Source organism: Ruditapes philippinarum, unplaced genomic scaffold (genome assembly GCF_026571515.1).
Source record: "Ruditapes philippinarum isolate M1 unplaced genomic scaffold, ASM2657151v2 ctg1648_1_1_1_1, whole genome shotgun sequence".
Lineage (NCBI taxonomy): Eukaryota > Metazoa > Mollusca > Bivalvia > Venerida > Veneridae > Ruditapes > Ruditapes philippinarum.
In genome coordinates this window covers 1-20,337 of record NW_026852612.1, presented here as the reverse complement: position 1 = coordinate 20,337, position 20,337 = coordinate 1, and the positions used below count along the sequence as shown (strand labels likewise).

Genomic DNA, 20,337 nt, shown 5'->3' with positions numbered 1-20,337 from the left:
ATAATGTTATATAATTGTACAATAACAAGAGTCGAGGATTTCAGTCCTAAAGTATGCTGGACATTGTAAATATATCAGAAATCGGGAGGGGCTGGGGGGAGATGGTGCATGACAGATAGAGTTGTTGGGTAATATAATGCATTGAGGCTGATCAAACTTAACAAGCCAAATAATTTGATAAATTATACTGTAATTGTATAACATTCTTGAGATTGTCATCTAAAATACACAAATCAATGGATTCTGCAGTTTCGAATACTAGTGAAAAGCAAATGACTGTCACAAAATCTTTACTACCGCTTTCCGATATGCTATAAATAGAACACTTAAAGGGCATTATTAGTTTTGGATTTACTACTTACGCAAATAGAGCTATTATGTTTGAATGAATCAATATACACACCTTCAAGTGACTTTGGGGGAAAAAAATGGCATCGTAGCACTGCTATTGTATCATTGTATTGATTCTCACCCACTGCCTAATCTCTGATTGGTTGGGAAAAATATCTCTTTCCAATAGCTTAGGTCGGAATATGTGAATGCCTTTTATTGGAAATTCTAACATTTCTATTTTCCCAACACAGTATCCCAATTTTCTTTTTTTATCATAGTAAGACACAAGGAGAGAGGCCACTCCTATATTTATCATATTAATGACAAAATGAATGCTTCAAGGACATTGTCAAGGTTTTATCTCATTTTCTTTACAATTTTGTAGTTTTCATGCTCAGACATTTTTCTAATATCTTGGCTAAAAGAACTTATTTTTTGAAAAATCTAAAATATATATAAAAGAACTTATCACTTCAAAATCTTGGGAGTGCAATTCATTCACAGGGTACATGTATTGACACCATTTTTATAGCGGAATACTTCTCTTTATCGATCAATGCAGTATGAAAAAAATCTTTAGGTGCAATATATAAAATGGTCAAAAACTGGAAAATGAAAAGTTTTATTTCCTTCTTTAACAAACGAAAATACAGTCTTAATAAGTTTTCAAATGCGTTACTTTTGACTTGTTTTTTTTTCAAACATACAAAATATTTGACTTAACAATTCAGGACCTGTAATTAAAAGAAATGAAACCAACACCCATGTAACCAATACTAACTTATTTTCAACCTATTCCATAGATCTGCAATTGCTCACTTTCCATAAGAATGACTTGTATCAATCATTTCTAATGATGAGATAGTGTTGTCTTGACTTTATTTTTACATTATTAATGTTCCATATGCAAAGAACTTGTGTTAAACCAAAATGGGCACAGTGAAGTTTAGATTCAACCTAATCAACTCCAAGAATGCAGAATTTGTACCATCTGAATCCCTAATTAATTCCATTCTAAATTTATTATGCATATATAGTAGACAAGCATTCTGATTTATGTTTCTGTCCGGTTGCAAAAAAAAATTAAATTGCATGAAAACACATAAATATGCTTTTTAAAGAGCTCTGACTTCGATTCCCGAGATGCTACGCCAGAAAAGGATTGTCATTGTGCAATATTTTATATAAAACACTGAAATGGCATTGTTATTACTTAAAGTTATATGCATGATTTGTAGATATGGAGGGATTCAGGTTTGTCTGGTAGATTATTTTCTGCTGATAACATAAAGATTACATTAACAATATCAGCTATTTTTAACAGTATCAAATATTTAATGTAGCAAGGAAAGTGTCCAAGGATCATGTCAATTAAGATAACAATGACGATAACCAAGTTAAATGCACACCAAACCCTCTGTCATGAATGAACATGAAGATGACAGTAATGTACCTTGTATGTATTTGTTGATAACATAACGGAGTAGATTTATTACATGTACATAATTATATATATATATACAAATACACATGTACATGACATGTATACACATATATATATGTATATGTCAACACAGTACTATCTTTCAACAATATAGATAAATTTGAATCAGGAGCTTAGCTAATATTGTGATAATGGTATTATATATTTACACAATTTTACTTATACAAACTGCATACCAAGCAGTTAATTGTGAACTCGGTACTGGCTGCTAAAGCTATAAGTGAAAAATATTGAACAATTTTATAAACAAGAGGGCCATGATGGCCCTGAGGTCGCTCACCTGTATATAGGCCCCTGGAGCGGGGCCAGTTTAAACCCCAGGGCTTTTATTTGAACAAACTTGGAAGACAGCCATTAGAAGATGTTTCATGATGTTAAGTTTTTACTACACACATATAATGAAAAACAATGACAACCCCCCCGCCCTCCTCTCCCTCCCCCCCGGCAGGGCCAATTTTAATCCAAAGGCTTTTATTTGAACAAACTTGGTAGACACCCATAAGAAGATGTTTCATGCTGAACATCTAAGCTCTAGCTCATTCGGTTTTTTAAAAGAAGATTTTTTAAAGTTTTTACTATACACATATAGTTAAATACAATGACACCCCTGGGGCGAGACCAGTTTTGACCCCAGGGCTTTTATTTGAACAAACTTTGAAGACACTTACTAGAAGAAGTTTCATGCTTAATATCTAAACTCTAGCTATTTGGGTTTTTTCAAAGAAGATTTTTTAGTTTTTGCTAAACACATATAAGGAAAATCAATGACCCCCGGGGCGGGGCCAATTTTGACCCCAGGGCTTTTATTTTAACAAACTTGGTAGACACCTATTAGAACATGTTTGATGCTAAATATCTTAGCTCTAGCTCTTTGAGTTCTTAAAAAGAAGATTTTTTAAGTTTTTACTATATGCATATAGGGAAAATCAATGACCCCCTGGGGCGGGGCCAATTTTGACCCCAGGGCTTTTTTTTGAACAAACTTGGTAGACACCCATAAGAAGATGTTTCATGCTAAACATCTAAGCTCTAGCTCATTGGGCTTTTTAAAAGAAGATTTTTTAAAGTTTTTACTATACACAAATAGTTAAAAACAATGACACCCCTGGGGCTGGGCCAGTTTTGACCCCAGGGATTTTATTTGAACAAACTTTGTAGACACTTACTAGAAGATGTTACATGCTTAATATCTAAACTCTAGCTATTTGGGTTTTTTCAAAGAAGATTTTAAGTTTTTGCTATACACATATAAGGAAAATCAATGACCCCCGGGGCGGGGCCAATTTTGACCTCAGGTCTTTTATTTGAACAACCTTGGTAGACACCTATTAGAACATGTTTGATGCTAAATATCTTAGCTCTAGCTCTTTGAGTTATTTAAAAGAAGATTTTTTAAGTTTTTACTATATACATATAGGGAAAATCAATGACCCCCGGGGCGGGGCCAATTTTGACCCCAGGGCTTTTATTTGAACAAACTTGGTACACACTCATTAGAACATGTTTCATGCTAAATATCTTAGCTCTAGCTCTTTGGGTTCTTTAAAAGAAGATTTTTTAAGTTTTTACTATATGCATATAGGGAAAATCAATGACCCCCTGGGGCGGGGCCAATTTTGACCCCAGGGCTTTTATTTGAACAAACTTGGTAGACACTTACTAGAAGATGTTTCATGCCAAATATCTAAGCTCTAGCTCTTAGGGTTTTTTAAAAGAAGATTTTTAAAGTTTTTTCTTTCGGTTGCCATGGCAACCAGAGTTCTGCATGGAATTAAATTCTTTGAACAATTTTTAAAGGTGACCACCAAAGGAACATTCCTGTGAAGTTTGGATGAAATTGGCCTAGTGGTTTATGAGGAGATGTCATTTAAAGTAAAAGTTTACGGACGACGGACGGACGACGGACGGACGACGGACGACGGACGCCGGACGAAAAGCGATCACAAAAGCTCACCCTGTCACTTTGTGACAGGTGAGCTAAAAAAACATGCATCAACCAAGAGTGACCAATTGAACATGCTAAATAAAGTGATGAGCTCTTTTTTAAAACTCATATGACTTGTGCAGGTCTGGACATAAAGAAATGAATACATCTTTACAGAAACTTTCTTGTCATACAAAATAAATTTACTAACATACATAATCAAATCAGCTAGAGGTTCTAAAAACAGAAATTTAGTGTAAACAAATTGGACATTTGACAGTACAGTATGGTGGTGGTAATGACCAGCGAAAGTGGGAGGGGCATATTTTTGGTGGGTGTGGTCATTAACTGGGAGGGGGGAGTTACACAATACACACCATTAGGATCCCCAGGCTGTGCTGACCCTGTTAAATGACAAAAAGGTGTTTGTTAAGACTTGTACTCATTAATTAATTCATAAAATATATATATCAATCTTACTCAATTATTACTTGATAATTTCTTATATAATACCAACATGAGCAAATTTTTTTCACAAACTGTTACTGTTGTATTAATAATACAAATTGTATTAATGACTACAAGTCTTATATACTGATACAAGCATTTACAATACAGCAAAGATTTGGTCAAGAATCAAGCATGCATTTATTTACAATTTAAATAAAAATCCCTGTTTTTTTTAGCAATTTATAATTTTCTTCACATTAATATTTACACTTTAACCTGCTGAACTTCTAAAATGGACTAGTCCAGCTTTTATCTTTGGAACTGTCCATTATCAATTTTAGGAATGTTGACAGTCAGCCAACAGTAAAGAGCCCAATCAGGCGGCATTGAGCCATCAATGCTCTATACAAGTGGCAAAGTCTAATCAATTTCAGTTCCAGCAAGTTAAGGGTTACGTATGTGCTAAAAAATCATGCATTTATTGTTGCACAGCAGGATGCATGACCAATTCCATGATATAAAAAACTTAAACAGGAAAATTATACATATTTAAAGTAGCTTGAATACAGTAAAGACAGCCATTGTCAGATTTGTCCAAGCTTCAACATGTATATCAAATCACCCCAAAACATAATCACATAATATGAATCATAAATTAGATAGAAGGAAATGGGTGTACTGACTTCCTTTATTTATAAAACAAAGTAAGCTTATGGTCATGATTTTTTGAGTTGTGTTTAAACTCACAACACTCTTGACATCACACAGTGACAGTACTTATGCAGTCATCGAATTTAGCACTGGCCCAGTGGCCCATGGCCAGTTGAAATTAGTTCCGGCCAGTGAAAATTAGTTCAGGCCAGTGTAAATTTTAAGAAAATATATAGTAGAATAATAGGCAAGTCAATTCAAAATCTTAAATTCAATGCTTGCCTATGAATAGATAGAGGGAACATATTCGATGTCTTTCTACCAACAAAAAGCAGAATCGTAGCTAGAACCACCGACCACTAACCTATCTAACTAAAGTATAACAGCATCCTGACACGAAAATCCCCCTTTTTTTGCAAATTCAAACTTTAGTACAGGTACAACTGTGAGAGACAAGGTGCACAATGTCTGCCCTGCATTCCAGTTAATTAAAACTACACTGTAAGTGTAACTTATATCTAAAATTCTGCACCAATAGTACCTTGTTACATGTAAATGATTACCTAACATTACATGCATGTGCAGTGCACGCATGATACTGTCTGGTAAAAAAATGAACCTATCTTTAATATTGTAAAGGTAAACAATAAACAAACACAAGGCCTCTGGTTCGGTGTTCTACATAACATCTACATTATATGAAATATTGTTATTACGTATTACCACTAAGTTAGTAAGTGGCACATTGTAAATTTAGCACATTAATATTTTAACAATACCTATGCTTTATATATTACATACATATTTGAAAAAAATGCTTTAACTCAGTTAATATCAATTTTGACACTTGTGTGTGACCTTGTTAAATGCTGGAGAAAAAATTGAAATAAAAATAACAGGCAAAAATTAGGAGTAAAAGAAATAAGAAAGATTTTTTCATTTGGATATAAGCTAAAAGTTACCAAAAGAAAATTAAAATGTGATGCACCACAAAGCCAAGGGGTTTTCAAAGCTTTAAAAAAAAACTTCGAGTGAAAAGAAACATATTAATGGCAGCAAAACAAGCACTGTACAGTGAGGGTTATGTTTTGGACAAATTTTTCAACTCAATTTTCATTAACTATTTGCATTTTAAAGTGAATTGAAATTGAAATCACAGTGTTTTTTTTTCTTGGGGGATATGGACAAGTAACAACAGGATATTTTTCGAATCAAAACAACATACAACATTCCACTGCCATTACGGCAGCAGTAAAATAGGCAGTACAACCACACTGAATCTGATCAATGGCTTATTTTGGATAATTTGCATAAACAATTACATTGGCATATATTTTTCATAACATTTTCATTAAAAACACTGATTTACATCTAAGTTACACTGAACCCCTTTATACATGTAGTAATGTCAAAAATTTTAACCTTCAATATTTGCAGATGGACATGTGCATCGGTTCTGATAATAAACCACACCAATAGATGATCAATGAAAACATTAGAGCCAACTTGGGACCGCAAAGATAGATTTCCAATAATTGTAAGAGCTGTATAGTACAGGCAGACAACACGGTAAATCACTCTATACTACAACCAAACCTCTCTCCCCAGCATACGAAAAAGAAGCCAGATATTGAATCAATAAATAAAGCATCACTCTTTTCTGTTTATTTTAAAAACAACTCATCTATGAATTCCGATATAATGAAAATTTGATTTTTCTCCTATTTTCAATGTGGCACAGAAAATGCTGAAAATTAGCACATATGGATCTTACACTGTCATACTATTAAATGACATAATGTTATGATGTTCTTACTCAAATTTTGACATAATAAGTACAAAAGGGCTGATAACTAAATTACATCCTGAATAATGATACTGAAGTGCATGATTCTGAATAACAATAATCATTTTTTACAATACACCAATCATTTATGAACAGACTTGCATGAAGAGACATCAGACAATTCCAAGATATCTTATCCAACATTGAGAGGTCAAGTGTCTTACAGAGCTATTAATATTTTGCAAAATGTGCAAAGCTGGCAGATAAATTCAGTAAAACATTATCAAACCAGACTGTTTAATTGACTAGAAAAATGATCAAAAAAATAAATATTATTCCGCACTTTCTACAGACAATCATTTAGTAGTTTCTACAGACAATCAGTAATTCTATATTAAGTAAACAATGCTGATATTACAAATATAACCCCAATCCATAGTTACTGAATTTGCTTTATCGAATTTTGCTTCCAATGTATCATGCTATACATGACACAGAAAATCTTCTAGTTTTTCTGAACATTGCCGAGATAATGGCAATAATTTGGAAGATCTCATTCTTTATAGGCTATGAAATATCTACAGTTTCAAGGCTGACATAGAAGAATATCCATGCCCATGGCTTCTATTTATTTATGTAGTTTAAAAAAAATAATTGTGGAGTATTTAAGTTGTAAATGTATGCATCTTGTTGCAGTTGAATAAATTCTGATGATTCTTAATTCAACAATATTTCCAAGGCAGCCAAAACCATACAGTTCAATATGCTCAAAATTAGTGGGGTTTTTTTTAAAGTAAAATATTTTACCAGTTTTCCAGAACTTCCTTGATATTGGGTAAATATTTATCTACGACTTATACAATAAAACTTGTGGAGTATTTTGGGGACAAAAGAGATGACGTCATGTCAGTATGAAGACTGTAACATTACAATCAACATAGTACTTGTTTAGATATTAAGCTTAGACTTTAGACTCAAGGAAAATGAATGAACACTTAAGTATTTTACAGAGATTTCATGGCCTATTAAACCTGAAGGCATAAAAGGTAAGGGATTTTTCCCCTTAATATTATGTACAAACTTTACCTCCAGTCCTTAGACTTCACATTTTACCCCCAAAAAACTTGCACTGATAGTATTTTATTATATTCACCTTTCAGGGCTATAACTTTACTGGCAGGGTTCATGATTGCCGAGTCAGCTGAAATTGGACGTCTGATTGGGTTTGACGAATCATTCATGTCAATGATGACAACTTGCGCTGTATCTCCAACCTTCTCTCGTACACAAATAAACTTGTCAGATTCCATGGTAAGGGAACTAAACCCAATGTTTGCTGCATTGATTCCCACATTTTGGAGCTGAAAATGAACATATGAACATGAGCAATAAGAAATAATGATTTTGTTGTGTAATGAAAATTCTTATTATATCATGTCTTAAAGTGATTCTCGCTTAACAGAGTGTTTCAACATACAACTTGTTAAACGCTCTTAGTTAATATGGTTTTTCTCCTGCCCCCCCCCCATCCCCCAAATACATTTTCCCCCAAATGCTACAGTGTACATTCAATGACATAACAAACAAGACAGCTTGTCTATAAATTTATAATCATATGTCATTATAGAGTGAAGGTTGCCTGTGCTTTGAATCTTGCATGTTTAAGCTTCAATAATTAAATTGAAAATTAGATTCAATGAATGGCTATGTTGCATTTTTATTTGTTGATGTTAGATTTCAGATTTCCCGAACATTCTGATTAATAGTGATTTACCGTGTCAGAAAACTACAGGTAACTTAGAAACTTAAAAAAAATGACTGGCTTAAAGATCATTTTAGCACAACCATAAACTGTGGTGACACATACAAAAACAGAAGTAGCCAGAAGTAAACTTTCCTGAAAAACTTCAAAACTAAACTCACTCTTTATTTGACAAGTTTACATGTTTATTTAAAAAAAAAATTAAAGAAAAAGTCATCAGATATAAATAAGGAATACTTTGATAACAGTAATTAATAGGCCTAGAGCTACTTTTGTATTAGGATCAAACAAACAGTACTGCTTATTTTGAAGGGAAAGAAAATTATATCAAATATTTTGTTTAAAATCAATGCAAATAAAGAAATAATGTATTGTTAATCATGAATTGTGTATTGAAAATGAAGTTCAATATTAATATATTTATTGATGAGTAAGACTTAAAAAGTGTAAGAGGACCACACTAAATGCTGCATACCGGTATATACCAGACAAGGCGCTTGAAAATGCTAAGATATTGTCTTTTCACCCAACAGCATGAACTTTAAAATGTCTAATTAATCTCTTCACACCGATTTTATTTATGTATGACACTGATTGAAAAAAATTCAATATTTTTCAACTTTGGGATCATGATTTCTGCAAGCAGCTATATGTACTGATCCAACACTGTATTGAGTTAAATCTTTTATTTATTATAGAAATTGAATGTGGCAAAAGTAAACAAAACAATAAGTCATGTCACATAATGACATACACAAATATCAACTGGGAAATATTTACATCTGCAACACTTAGGTTGCACAAAATTAGTCTGGCAAAAACTGAAACATAAATCAACATTTCATGGCATGTTTACTTGAAAGTTTCTCAAATGCTTTCACTAAAATAGAAAGGTCAAAGGATTGAAAGTATTTTTTTCTGTATCACGGACATCCACCCCCTAAAATCTTCAAACACGTTCTTTTATTTGTCATTATTGTAGCTGCAAACTTATAAAACTGGACTGGGATAATGTGACACTTAAGAGTGTAATAAAATACGCAATACGAAAAACGTAATACGTGGAGATTCCGAAAAATACTTAAAATTTTGAGGGGCGTGTTGGAGGGGTGTTATCAAAAACATGCATAATTTTATTACCTGCAGATGCTCCTGAAAACGTATCGGGAGCATTTGTGACATCTTTAAAATAATAAGTTTCCTATCTAATTATATGTGTATGTCCTGTAGTCTTTTAACAGGTATTTTTACGAAAAATACCGGCTTGCCGGTGAGTCACTTCCCAACTTAGTGCTCCGATTTGTCAAGATGGCGGCCACCGGATGAAAGGATGAAAATAGTACCAGGTGAGTTGTAATTTATATTGCTCTTTGATGGCAAAGATGCAAATAATTCTTAAAACGATAAACAATTGTGTGACTTACAATTTATTTCTTTTATTTTAAAATGAAAACTAGTCTTGACTATAATATTAGCAAATATCTTTCGGACTATTTTCTTGTAGTATTAGTATATATTCTTACACCGTGACGTCAAATTAGATCAGTATAGATCCACTTCCGTGTCATGCTCATTGAGGCCCATCTGGGTAAATTTTGATAAACACAAAAAAGACACAGTTTACACCAAAAAGAAAAACAAATGCAACAAAGAAAAACAAATGCAACAAACGTGTACGCTATTAACGGCTGTTTTGATTTTTTTTTAGAACAACTAAAGCACAACAAGCTAACGACTCTCTTTTATTATTGAATTATATATAGATATTGATCTATTTCTCTTGACGAGGATTCTTTTATGTATAAACCCTTTCAATTAAGATTTAACTCATAGTGTTGTCACAGGCCTAACTAGATCGGTATCTATAGACCGTTTACATAGAGAAATTGGCTGGGTATCTTTGTCGGATAGAAGAATTATGCATAAATTAATTATAGTTTACAAAGCCCATCAAAACAATGTTCCAAGCTACTTACTTAATCTTTTCCCCCATAGTGTCGCTAATTCTACGCCATACTTCCTCCGAAGTATGATAATAACTATGTGACTATCGCACGGAGAACACAAATATTCGCAAAATCTTTCATTCCTTCAGCCATAGAGTTATGGAACAATTTGGATTATCATATCAGACATGCGACTTCTCTTAATATTTTTAAATCTCGTCTCAAAAGAAATTTATAAACCACAGGCTAGTTGTTCCTAAATATTTTGTATACGGAGATCAAAGATTATCTGTTTACCATGCACGTATTAGAAACGAATGTAGTAATCTTAATGCGAATCTTTGTAAAAACCATCTACGAGATAACTCACTTTGTAGCTACTGTACATTCAGTATTGAAGATGCCGAACATTACTTTTTTAAATGTCCCAAATATAACGAATAAGAGTGCAGTTATTCCGCTCAACTCGCAGTTTCCATCCTTTGAGCGTAATGACCCTCTGGTTTGGAAAATAATCTCTTTCTGATGAGAATAACTCATTTATTTTTGATAAGGTACAATTACTTATTAAATTATCGTTTAGAATTGAATCTTAACATTTTTATATTATCTGTACTACTTACCACGTTCAATTGATATCCCTACATACTGAACTCTATCCCCCTTTTTTCTTTTCTTTTTATTTAATGTTTTTCTTCTTCTTTCTCCTTGTGCATTTTTCCCTAATTGCTCTACTATCATACATTTTGGATTGTAACTGTCTTATTATTATTAGATAATTCCATATATCAGGGAAGAACCGTTTATGTTGTAAGAACTCGTGGTTCAACCCTTTTGCTACTTTTGTATTTATATTATGATAATATTATGTTATAAATGTGTAAAAAAAGAGCAATAAAATATGTTTAAATCAAGTGTTGGAGCAGTAGACGCATCACAACGTAGGTAAATATCGCGCTTTTTTATTATGGGGTCTTTATTAGGCACGACTTGCTGATTTGACTCCCTGGAATGACTACCAGATATTATTAATATAGATTAACACAATTTCTGTGTACGTTTTGCACCCCATGATTGAACATTTAGTGAAAAATAAGATTTTTTTTTTCAGATTTTTTACAATGTTTAATAAGACCTATACCATTACATTGTTTAAGCATGGTTAGCTTGCAAAGCTAAAATAAATATCTATGTATTGTTCCAGTATTTTGTATTTAATTGTTTTAGAAGTTATAATAAAGTGCATAATATAATCTTTGCACGTTTCTATAATTTATTCACCTTTTCCAATTTACCTTTGTTACAAGTTGTCAAATTAATGCATCAATTTAACCCAAACAAGATGAGATTTATGCGTTTTTTTTTTAAATTTCAGCTGAAAATTATACGGTATACGTTTTAAGGGAGAAATTTGTTTTTGTAATTGACTATACAGACATGCATTTATTCTAGATTCCAGTCTAGCAGAGATGTTATCAATGTCTCTGATCGAAGTAAATATACCTAGCATGTTCTGTGATTTTGTTTGACTTTATTTTATTGGTGCATTTGAAAAGCTATTATTTTTTTGGATATGGTGATCTACCAAATTTATATAACTGTATAATTATGATTCAAATTTAAATGCTTTAAAAAAGTTATGGTTAGCAAAATTGAGATAGGTCTATCTTTATCTAGGCCCTATTTTGGACTTTTTTGCCGCCACCAAGATTATCTTATTCCTTGAAGTAAAGAATTTTCCTGTTCTTCACATAGTAATTGTAATAATTATAGTAATTACACATTTTTAATCCTCCACTATAATCACGGAATTGTATTTCATTTCGGTTATTTATAAAAGTCTCTGCTATATAATGTCATATTTGTGTTGTATTTATTGCCAAAAGTAAGTGATGTATGTAATGTTCTCTAGTTGTTTTTTTTTCTCGCCAAACACAAAAACAAAATAATTACTACTTTTAAGAGAAATAGCTATTCTCTTTTAAATGTAAGCTCATTTATGTTAGTGATTAGGTTTGTGTAACACAAATAAATAGTCTTAGAATGTTTTGTATGTTTTCTTTCCAATTAATAGAACAGAAAATAACAAAACAGAACAGAACAGGAATTTTATTATTGGTTTAAGCATAACAATAACAAATAATTACAAATACAGATACAATATATGACTTACATGTATGACACTTGACATGAGCATATATAACTGAAAAATAAATGTTTGTAAAATATTAGACTGTTTAATGAGACAGGGAATTATTTTAAAATATTTGAATGTATGAAAATAATGCTCAAGAATTTGCCTTGATTTACCTTTTTATATAATACACAATTAATTTGTTTCATAATGGATAATTTCTGTTTGTGCTTGCCAATATATAATCCTCAAAAAGAAATCTAAAGTTTCCTGACAAAAGAAGGGGAATAACTATTGTAATTTAACATCAAATGTTTTAAGCATTTACTTCTCCTTAATGAGACCTATTTCCTGGTCATCGGCGTTATGTATTGTCATCCCCTTCTACTAGCATGGAGATCGGTAAAATTTAAGATAAAATTTCATATCATCCACCATATAGATTCAACATGTTGCAGTAATAAGAAATACTTGTACAATATCATATTTTATTTCACACCTTATACAATTTAACCATTGAACTTTCAAGGTTTAAACCACGTGATGTCCCAAATGAAATCATTATAGGACCCTATCTTATCAATTAAGCATCGTTTTTCATTTCCAGAGTCCAACAGAATGCAATATAGAACAGAATATCAAATACTTATCGTACCTATAAAGCCTCGTTTTCATAGTCCGAAATATCTATATCAAATGCATATCGTACCCCTTACAGTCTCGTTATCATTTCCAGAGTCCAAATATCTATATCAAATGCATTTCGTTCTCCATCTACCCTAATTTTTGTTATAAAAAAGCAGATCATTGATATAAAAAAAGTGCAATGGTAAAAAAAATCAATCTACTCTGTATGAAATCTTAAAATTGAATAAATAAATAAGTAAATAAAAAAAGGGAAAAAACGTCAAAAGGAAATCAGCTAGAATCTACATAAAAAGCAGAAAAAAACAGAAACATAGGTTTTGTTTGCTTTGATTGTGAATTGTACACCATTTAAATCAGGAACATTAACAGTTTCAAGGGCAGAAAATGCTTGGTGACCCCTGAATATAATAATATGCAATGTCTCTGTTGATTTTTTATATTCTTAAATCATGCCAAGATTGAGTAACTTCTGTTGTATGTTTACAGTTTCATTCTGCCTATATGTCTACTGTAGAAAATGCCTTTAAAAGAAAACAATACAGCTTGTACAAATTTTAATGCATTCTGCGACACATACATGTCATTGTATGTTATTCACTTTGTCTACATCACGTGATACTTTGTGAAGGTCAGTCCATATATTTTTAAACATTTCAGTATATAATTTATTTATTTATCGGGTGTTGGGGTAAATAGTATCTTTTGCATACAGAGAAACCGCGTATATACGGTTTTCATTTCAGTGTTATAATTCATAATTTTACATATTGAAAATTATTTGGGCTAAATATAGACCGTTACGTTTTATGCGGAAATGATTCAATTCATAATTAAAGTTCTATCAATCATAGTAAACAATTACAATGTATGTAGGTTAACTTTGTCAAGGTATATATAATGTTTTACATTATTTTGTTCTAGTTTGTATGAGTACATTTATATGTTTCATCACTGTCACCAATAAATTGTTTATAACTTTATTGTCCTTCATGTTGTTCTTTATATGAGCCTGACATGCATGAATAAACATTTATGTTGGTGTTGTTGTTGTTGTAGATATCCACTTTAACACATTTACTTCTGGAACTTTTTAACACAGAACATTCACGTGTGTAATGGTATTCATCGCCGATATCTAAGTTACATGATGTACATGTTCTTTCGTTGTATGGGAATCTGCCTCAACTTCCAGTGATTTTTTTTTACATTTTACAATTTCTTTTTAAGATATTTATTATGAGCACATGTTAACTATTCTTCAAGACTAAAACTATGTTGAAAAGTCTTTATATACCCTAGAATTTACACCAGCCTATCTGCTGAGTATATTTGTGTACTTGTTCACATATTTGCAAAATTTCTCGGTGTTAAAAAAACTTTGCCAAAGAAAAATTACCAATCATTTTTATATCAAAATAAGAAGGCGGAAAGGTAAAAAGAAATATATGTCATATCTTCACTGGTTGGCATAAGATTTGTGATAATTAACATTTTCGAGAATTACATTTAGGTAAAAGTATGTTAAATAATAAATTCAATCCTATATAACGTTTAAAATGTTTGGTGTGAGTAAATGAAATTTGACAAAATAAGTCTTAATCCGTACAGCCAGCTAAAACCTTTCACAGAAGCATAAAATCACACAGCTTTCATATTTATCAATTTATGTATCTCGCAGCATACAGTCAATAGTACTACATGCACAACAACTAATTTTCTGGTAGATAGCACAGAAGTTTTAATAGTATTTGTCAAGAAAACGAATGACAAAAGAAATGAATTTTCAATAATTTCACTTCAATTTCTCAAAAACTTTTTTGTCGACTCCAATTTAAGCGCCTCTTTCAAAGTTTAGATAAAATATCCGAGCATATCCTTATTAATCTTCGAAAAATAAATCTCAATAGACCTTTTTACACTACGATATTTCCATAGGAACGGAAGTTGCATTTCGCGCATGCTCATTCTGCGTAAAGCAAGCCGATCAGTTTCAACAATATTATTAACAATTTGATATAATCTAAATGATTAACCATAAGTTTAGAATAGTTTTTTTTATAAATAATGATGAATTTAAATAATTAACTTGAACATTTTTGCATTTAAGCTTTAAATCAGGACCTTTCACACCACATATGACATTTATAGTATCATATATATTTTTTGTTATAATTGGTTGATTTTGTATTGACGGATCCTGGGGTCGGTACCCTGGGGGGGGGGGGGGCTTGGTCCCACGCTGAAACCCTGTGGACAAATATGAGTTTGACATTAATATAATTATACATATTGTACTTAACGATATATAAAAACTTTATAATACTCATTTCTCACAATATTAAAACATTTTTGTCTCTATATAGCTTGCTGATCATATCAAAACATTTTTCTTATGTATAAGGTATTATTCAAATGCAACTTGTTTATGTATTAGTGGACATTTAAATGTTATTTTCAAAGGATAACTAGCATAAAACAGTCATGTCAATGGAGCCACTCTAGTGTGCCATTGTTCATTTCCTTTTTTTAACATACAATAACATGGTAATGAGTTGAAAGTAATATGATATACACGTTAACTTTAAGGTGTCTTTTTCAAGATATATACTTATAGAAATATATCATCTGATGAATATTGTGCGATGAAGGATTTCCCCAACATAAACATCTTTATCTTCAAATGTCATTGAATCTCATGCTATTTTAATTAAATCAAAACACTATTCATCGGCTGCTGAAGTGCTACCGGAAGTTTGTTTATCATATCTGTTCATAGTATATCACCATGTTAAATTGTATTGCCATGCACCTTTGGAGGAAATAAAGAGATCAGTTCTGTTCTGTTCTGCGATTTTATAAACTCTGGAGATAATATCGTTTACAAAAAAAGACAGCAATAAATCTTCGCGTGAATCGATAGCCTTTTTACTATAACTATACAAAAAGCATTCACCAGCCATCAAGCAATCGGACACCATGAGGTGATAAAACGCTTGGTTTGGTCGTGGTCAGTTTTACGGTCTGATGCATTACGGTAACCGTACGCTCGTCATTATAACACATATTTAAGCCTATACAAACGTGATCGGTTAATCTTTTCATTATATTTGATCATTGAATGCAACTGCATATCTGAAGTCACGTTGTAAAAAGCATGTTTGATCGACAATGGCATTTTTAAAAGAGGGATAACAAGTCATGTTTTCATCAAGGTACTGTGCCTTTTTCTATTTTTTTTTTTAATTTAATGCTTTTTTTTCTTATCTAGATACTGATTAATCATGTTTCATCAAAACAAGTTATTAGGGTCTGTATAAAATTATCATTATTGCATATTTTTTGTCAAAACTCTGCTTGTTTGTACGTTTAAACAATATTGTCTCACCATGAGAAAACAAATCATTAAACCTAATATTTCTGTTTTTCTTTATAACTTCGGGGACAAGCTTCTAAAGTAAAATCATTGTTGATTATTTTCATCAACTCAAAGCTTTTGCCGGTCTACCTATATCCCAGAAATGCTATATCTTGTAATCTGGCTTGCTCATGTTCACAAATATGGCACGCCGTCTGCGTCATGTTATACCTTCACTAATCTACCCTGCTCTTTGCATGCACAATATAAGTCATACATGCTATAATTTCCATAAATTCGGTAAAATGTACGAATGTTAAGCATGGTAAAATTGATAAACCGTCTGTTCTATGCTCTGCACAATTTAAGCCATATATGACGGTGTTCAATAAAAAATCACGATTGTCCAAACGGAACACCGTAATATATGGTTTAAATTTCTATGAATCCGGTATGCTGTATACGTCGTGGGCTTACGTGGTATATGTACCGCTTACTCTCTGCACAGTCCAAACCTATATGTATACGTATAAACAGTGTTCTGTTAAGATAACATTTCGGTGACCTTTACCATAGCCCACAATACACGATGGTGAAATGATACAATTGAATATCCGATAAAAGATGTGTGATGCAAGTCAAACAGCTAAAAAATAAATAAAAGAAATAAAAAAAAAATATGAAAATAAAGCTGTAATTGAAGGAAATTCTTTTAAAGCAAATTCATTTAATTAACCATAGTACCTCTCTCCCTTTTTTGTTATTTCAGGATGAAAACGGTTGCCATGGATACGGTGTTACGTATTGATGAAGTATCTGTGGCAGCAGATACGACGCAAATTCTTAACAACATCTCGTTTTCATCGTGCAGTGGAGATTTTCTTGCCATCATGGGACCTTCAGGTATTTTATATTGAAATACATAACAAGTTTAACAAGTTTATTTATCTATTCCCAGAAGGTCATAGACCCATGTGGTACAACATAAAACGTTATACAAGTTACGGCAAATTCGCATTAAAGGCACATTATGCCTCAGAAATGCTATCATTTTTATTTCTTTATTTCTTGTTTACGCCTCAAAATTGCTTTTATTTTTATTTGTTAAAACCTTTTTATTATTTTTGGTATATATTTTCTAAAATGTTACTCATTGGCCAATTATCTGAACCATATTTTATAATGTAATCAAAGTAGTATTCTGACTTTATAGATACAAAACACCAACTCACTTTGACCGATCTGTTTGCCAAAAAGCGACAGAAGCATCAGATTGCCAAAAAGAAACTACCACCAAAAATAAAAATGCTAAAAACCAATTAAAAATAACAGCATTACTATATTTTAATGTACTTATAACTCTTAATAACAAAATGGCTGTATTTCCTTATTTGCCACAGAACATATAGTTTACATATATTTAAAGATGAGCAGCCGACATATATATTTAAAGATGATCAGCCGCTATAAAATGTATATGAAAGCTATCGTACAGAGCCATCGTGTATAAAACTTTTGTCTATTTGTAATATCATATGTTGATAATACCATTGTACTTTCGGTGATACCTATACCCATGATATATATTTTATATTAGAGCCATTATAATTATACTATCGTATATTAGAAAAATAATTAATAAAATTAATTATATATTAAAGCTATCATAATTATATAAAAAAACTATTGTTTGGCGCCAAAACATTGCTGCAGTGTGGGTCCAGACGGGAAGTAAACAGTCGACCCATTTTTCTCCAACCGGCGTTAGTTTCCCCGCCGGGGTGGGATTATGGTTACAATATGCATAATATCAAATTATGTCGTTTTATATATAAACCTTATATATATTTTTGACCTTGAACTAGGTGTCACTCACCCACCTAGTAATAAATTTTCCTGTCACACGAAACACCAATAAAATCACACTTTGTCATCATATAACTGTTTTATATGTCAGGACAATCAAAGTGCAAATAAATTATTGAAATATAATATTTGATATGATTGGTGTATTTTCACGCGGAAGTTTATATTCTTACACAAGAATGATGTTTTTTGTGTTTTTTTTTCCATATGAATAAAAATTAATAATTTTCTCTTTTTTGAATATGTTTAATTCTGAAAATAAAACACTCGTCACTTAAACAGTGTGGCCATACCACGTGACATTGACGTCATTTTTGGCATCATTTCCAAGACAAATATTGCTCGATTCGGAAAAGAAAATAGCCGTAAATATTTTATTTCTGTATCAATATCTTTGGGATATGCACCAGTCTACGGGGAAAAATATAAGCCTTCCACAGAATATTGGATCTTCGCCAGTTTTTAAGCCGTTTTATCAAACACTTTGCATAACCTTGGAAGTTGCTTGTATTAGAGCGGGCTTCGGTTGCAAGCTATTTCGTTTTCTGGCGTTATTTGGTCTACGCCATGATAAATAGGTCAGGTTTACATCAACCGGGGGTACAGACAGCAAAATCCTACCTTAATATGTTTATATGGTTATTATTTATGGCGTAAATCTTGCCATTTTCTTCAATTGTCAATTCTGGCACCAGTTCCAAGTCGAAAAAAAGGACTTCAGTTTAAAGCAGATTTATGAATCTGTTGCAAATGCGAAGCAACATGCCTACCGTTCTCTCTCTATAATTATGTTAACCATAAAAATATTTGTTATTTACTGTACGATTTACATAAACACAAATGAATATTTAAAAGATTTTTACTTGCTGCGCTATAAGTGATTTTAAAAGTCGTAAAATTGTTGTCTGTACATGTGTATTTGTAAAGAAATTGATTTGCTCTTTAATCATTGTTCTTTCACGGTAATGATTATGAAAAATCTATATGTGTCATGTAGCAATACTAAACGTATTCAAAATTGAGAGAAAACAGAAACCCAAAACGGCAAAATTGACTTAGCTAGAATGTCCAATGAACGTGCACATTCAGGATCACTTCCATTTTTATGCTGTAAACCGTTATGCCTCAACGCGGCAATTTCAAAGTCAAAGGGTATTCTTTTGTAAAGAGTTATTTATACGTATAACCATAATGTTATAAACCTGTAGCAATGTTTAAGTATAATAGATTCAGCTTTTTAATACTGTGGCACTCGTTGATAAAAAATATTTTACATCCTGTTTTCATACCCACGGTAACCGTTTTTCGTGAACTGGATATAACTTCGTTCACTTAAGAACACTGATCACTATTTATTTTATTATTGCATTTACTTCTGATGATAAACTGCATATCTGACAAATTTAGTTAATTATATCAGTCAATCGAGCTTTATCAGAGAGCTCACCAATACACATTGTAAAGAGAGGAAGGGAACGGAATATTTATGGTATCGAGTAGAATTTTTAACAATAATGTCTCTTCCAACTGAATAAAAACGATAGGGCTACTTGGGACTATTTCTTATCGATGTGGTCATTGGATGTAAATGCATGGATTATTGCACGCGGCATGACCTGCAGATGTCCTTAACAGGATTTTTGTTGCATTTTAAGATTTAAAGAAGGACCACATATTAAAGGGAAAAACAAGGTTAGAATAAAAACTTGATTTCAGAAAAAGAATACTATAAATAATAAATCTGCAAATTTTCTGCCGCCAAATCATAATATTAAACGAATGATAACAAAATTTATATCGCTAAATCACCGATTTCTACAAATCAGTAAGCGCGGCCATGTTTGTGTATCGGCCGTATAAAAACAGGTGCGCGTGATGTCATTTCCCACATCTTTAGGTTTATGATAAATCTAGTTGAATCGTAGGGAAATATTAATATAATTAAGTATTGACCAGACAATTAAATTTTCACAAAGGA

At 31.8% G+C, this 20,337-nt stretch overlaps 1 protein-coding gene across 1 annotated transcript in view; it reads right to left on the bottom strand.

Annotated features, from left to right (window-relative positions):
- LOC132719049 (clathrin heavy chain 1-like) overlaps nucleotides 1-9,748 on the bottom strand; it is a 30,938-nt gene extending 21,190 nt beyond the window's left edge. The window contains 3 exon segments of the mRNA XM_060702790.1: nucleotides 4,139-4,165; nucleotides 7,802-8,009; nucleotides 9,551-9,748. Coding sequence (XP_060558773.1) covers nucleotides 4,139-4,165; nucleotides 7,802-8,009; nucleotides 9,551-9,592 — 277 coding nt within the window. The 5' untranslated portion in view covers nucleotides 9,593-9,748.
- Between the last annotated feature and the right edge of the window lie 10,589 nt (nucleotides 9,749-20,337).